The 4,151-nt window shown below is 53.9% G+C and overlaps 1 protein-coding gene across 1 annotated transcript; it reads right to left on the bottom strand.

Moving 5' to 3' along the window:
- Positions 1–224: 224 nt before the first annotated feature.
- LOC112618003 (diphthine methyltransferase-like) lies at positions 225–1,467 on the bottom strand (the record flags this gene model as incomplete). The annotated part of the gene is made up of 3 exons (XM_025374627.1): positions 225–969; positions 1,153–1,240; positions 1,342–1,467. Coding segments are annotated over 3 exons (630 nt in total), but the record flags the coding sequence as incomplete, so codon positions are not given.
- Between the last annotated feature and the right edge of the window lie 2,684 nt (positions 1,468–4,151).

Genomic DNA, 4,151 nt, shown 5'->3' with positions numbered 1-4,151 from the left:
AACCCTCCTGCCTCAGCCCCTCCCAAAGTGTTGGGATTACAGGCCACTGTGCCTGTGCTCAGTATTTTTAATAATATATGCAACTCATCACATGAGTTCAGCTGTGGGATTTTCCAAAAGTTTTGGGATTTCGCATTTTTGGACTGGCTGTGCTAAATCTATACGAGCACTTCTGGTGCCATGATGAGGCATTAAATGTTCATTTAAAACATGTTATAAAGTCATGTTTTTCAAAAAACTTCATTTAATATAAATAGTTGCTTAAACAAGTATGAAAGGCTGAAAGTCAAAATCTACCTGAAAAACTTAACAAATCTGCAAGCTGGGAACTGAGTCTCTTCCCCACTGTCTGCCAGAGAGAATCACCCAGTCCATTTTCAGGGGCCTGGCAGGGAAGTTGATTTAAGAGAAGTCAACAGCTTTTCTGACTACACTGTGGATTCCATCAGTGCACAGGCGCCTGCAGGGCTGCAGTGAGCATCTCCGATGAGGTGGTCCGGGGCATTCACTCAGTCTCTCTCCTGGTCTCCTTATGGGAAGGGGCTTCATGATTTCAAGCTCTGTTCCCCTCCCACTCCCAGAGGTGGAGCGCATGGTCATAGAAGGAGCAGGTGGCCAGGAGGCTGAAGGTCGAGTCTGCTTCTTCCAGGTTCACGCCACAGTCACGCGTGGTGGCTGCTGTAGCCTGCAGCCAGGTGCCGTTCTTCCTCATGCGCTCTGTGAGTGGCTTCATTCCACTCTGGGGTCTGGCATGGCCCGCCCCATCGCTATTCTCTGTGCATCCATGACAGGGTGTTGGCAACTCGCCTGCACCCTTCAGGTCTGCCGTCTTGGTTCCTAGGTTGCTAGGAGAGGACCACGAGGGGGCCCGCTGCAGAGAATGGAAGAGCAGCCAGGACCAGTCGGCTCCATACACCAGCGAGTTAGGCAATGTGTGGGATGCCAGGACCGTCGCCTCCTGCTTCTCCTCTGGAGTGAGAGATCAGAGAACCCACATCACCCAGAGCCTCTCCCCAACCTGTCATGCCTGACAGGGAGACTCCACCAAGAACAGCCCCTCACAGGTCAGCACGTGTTTCCTGAGGAGCCGCCATGTCATACAAAGGAACCAGCAAGACCTGGGCAGATGCTGGAGAAGAAACAGACCGTCACCTTGCAGTGCACACGCCTGTGTGCCTCCAAGAGAATCATCAGGCAGGGCTACGGAACCACACTCGAAGGTGAGGAACACAGCAAAAGCCTGAGGGGGGAAAGACCTCGGTTAACACTTAAAACCAAAGGGCGAAGGAGTTTTAGGCAGCTGCGAAGGAAGGGGATGTCTGAGGAACAGGCGGCGTGTACAGCAGAGGTGAGGAAGTCCACGGCTCGCACGGGGAACCGCAAACAGGCGGCCGTGGCACTGTCAGTGAGGGACAGTGGGCTGGAGGGTCCCAAGCATGCAGGGCCCGGCACGCCCTGTTTCACAATCTGCATTTTGGAAAGGAGCCGCTGACAAGGTTAAGCGAGCAGCTGCTTTAGAGAAGTTGCTGGCCGGGCGCGGTGGCTCAAGCCTGTAATCCCAGCACTCTGGGAGGCCGAGACGGGCGGATCACGAGGTCAGGAGATCGAGACCATTCTGGCTAACACGGTGAAACCCCGTCTCTACTAAAAAATACAAAAAACTAGCCGGGCGAGGTGGCGGGCTACTCCCAGCTACTCGGGAGGCTGAGGCAGGAGAATGTCATGAGCCCGGGAGGCGGAGCTTGCAGTGAGCTGAGATCCGACTACTGCACTCCAGCCTGGGCGACAAAGCGAGACTCCGTCTCAAAAAAAAAAAAAAAAAAAAAAAAAAGAGAGGTTGCTATAGCAACTGTGAGGGCGGAGGGCAGCCCTGGAATAGAGGCCACGACTGCCTCCCAGAGCGCACGGCAACAGACCCCACAGCAAGAGGGAATGACGAGGTGCGGCCAAACCCGAGGCGGTCTGGAGTCTAGCAGGCAAGGCCAGGGCTGGCAGGGGCGGTCGCGGAGAGCAACTGGAAGGTGAGCCAGGGGCTGCGAGGCTGGGTGGCCACTCAGGCTCTGAAAGGGCTGCCACCGCTACCTCTGAAGTCCAGGGACTGATGCCAGCAGTGACCGCAATCAGAACCAGAATAAGTGCTGAAGAAGAAGGGCTGAGGGCAGAACAGGATGGCACTGGATCACACAATGTGCCGAGGATGTACAGGCCCGGCCCAGGGAGGCCCAACCCTGGGCCCAGGGCTTCAATTGGGCAGAGGTGGCTGCGAGGAGGAGCAAGATGCTGAACATTCGGAGACAGCCACAGGGGCCCTCGAGCAGCACGTGTGGGGCGCCCCCCAGGAGGGAGCCCCTGCAGAGGCCGTTACTGTCCCCTGTGAGGTAGTGTCACAGGGCAGGCAGGACCTCTGCTAGTCTTTCATCCAGCAATCGCTCAACACGCCCACTCGGGCCAGCAGGACCTCTTCTACAGCTTAGGAAAAGGTAACAAGCCAGAGTCTAGGCCCTCAGAGAGCCACAGGGAAAAAGACTGCGAATGAGTGGACGGAAGACACCGCTGAGACCCCAAGAACAGGAGGCCCTTTCTGATTAGCCACAGGCCAACCTTTCCTCTCTCTTTTTATTTTCAAGACAAGATCTCACTCTGTCGCATAAGCTGGAGTGCAGTGGTACGATCACAGGTCACTGCAGTCTTGACCTCCTGGGCTCTATCTTCCTGCCTCAGCCTCCTGAGTTGCTGCGACCATCATGCTCAGCTAGTTTTTTCTATCTTTTGTGGCCACGGAGTCTCACTACGTTGTCCAGGCTAGTCTTGAACTCCCGGGCACCAGCAATTCGCCACCCCCAGAGTGCTGTGACTGCGAGCGTGAGCCGCTGCGCCCGGCCAGTACAAATTGTTCTAAAATTGGGCCAGGCACGGTGGCTCATGCCTGTAATCCCAGCACTTTGGGAAGCCACCGCGGGCAGTTATGACGTCAAGAGATCGAGACCATCCTGGTCAACATGGTGAAACCCCATGTCTACTAAAAATGCAAAAATCAGCTGGGTGTGGTGGTGGGCGCCTGTAGTACCAGCTACTTGGGAGGCTGAGGCAGGAGAATCGCTTGAACCTGGGAGGTGGAGGTTACAGTGAGCCAAGATCGCAGCACTGCACTCCAGCCTGGGTGAAAGAGCGAGACTCTGTCTCAAAAGAAATTTTTTTTTAATTAAAGATATAGGCTGGGTGCAGTGGCTCATGCCTGTAATTCCAGCACTTTGGGAGGCCGAGGCAGGTGGATCACCTGAGGGCAGGAGTTCGAGAGCAGCCTGGGAAACATGGTGAAACCCCGTCTCTACTAAAAGCACAAAAATTAGCTGGGCGTGATGGCGCACGCCTGTAGTCCCAGCTACACAGGAGCCTGAGGCAGGAGAATCCCTTGAACCTGTGAGGGTAGAGGTTGCAATAAGCTGAGATCACCCCACTGCACTCCAGCCTGGATGACAGAGCGAGACTCTGTCTCAAAAAAATAAATAAATAAAGTTATGAAAAAGGCCAGCCGGGCACAGTGGCTCACGCCTATAATCCTAGCACTTTGGGAGGCCGAGGTGGGTGGATCACCTGAGGTCAGGAGTTTAAGATCAGCCTGACCAACATGGTGAAACCCTGTCTCTACTAAAAAATACAAAAATTAGCCAGGTGTGGTGGCAGGCACCTGTAATCCCAGGTACTCGGGAGGCTGCGGCAGGAGAATTGCTTGAACCTGGAAGGTAGGGGTTGCAGTGAGCTGAGATTGCGCCACTGCACTTCAGCCTGGGCAACAAAGCAAGACTCCATCTCAAAAGAAAAAAAAAGAAAAAAAGGCCTACAGAGTACCTGACAAAATTGACCTGGAATGGTGAACTCTCAGACCTATCTTAGTACACCTCTTCAACTTTAAGAATTAAAGGCCGGATGTAGTCGCTCAAGCCTGTAACCCCAACACTGAGGACTGAGGTGAGGCAGGAGGACTGCTTGTGTCCAGGTGGTCCAGGTTGCAGTGAGCTCTGACTCCACCACTGTACTCCAGCCTGGGTGACAGGACACAAGACCCTCTCTTAAAAACAAAACAAAACAAAACAAAAAAAACTAAAAACCCACCATAGCCAAAAGGTGTAAACAACCCAAATGTCCATCAG

Source organism: Theropithecus gelada, unplaced genomic scaffold, assembly GCF_003255815.1.
Source record: "Theropithecus gelada isolate Dixy unplaced genomic scaffold, Tgel_1.0 HiC_scaffold_769, whole genome shotgun sequence".
Classification (NCBI taxonomy): Eukaryota; Metazoa; Chordata; class Mammalia; order Primates; family Cercopithecidae; genus Theropithecus; species Theropithecus gelada.
The sequence above is the reverse complement of the archived record's forward strand: the minus strand, read 5'-3'. Positions and strand labels throughout refer to the sequence as shown.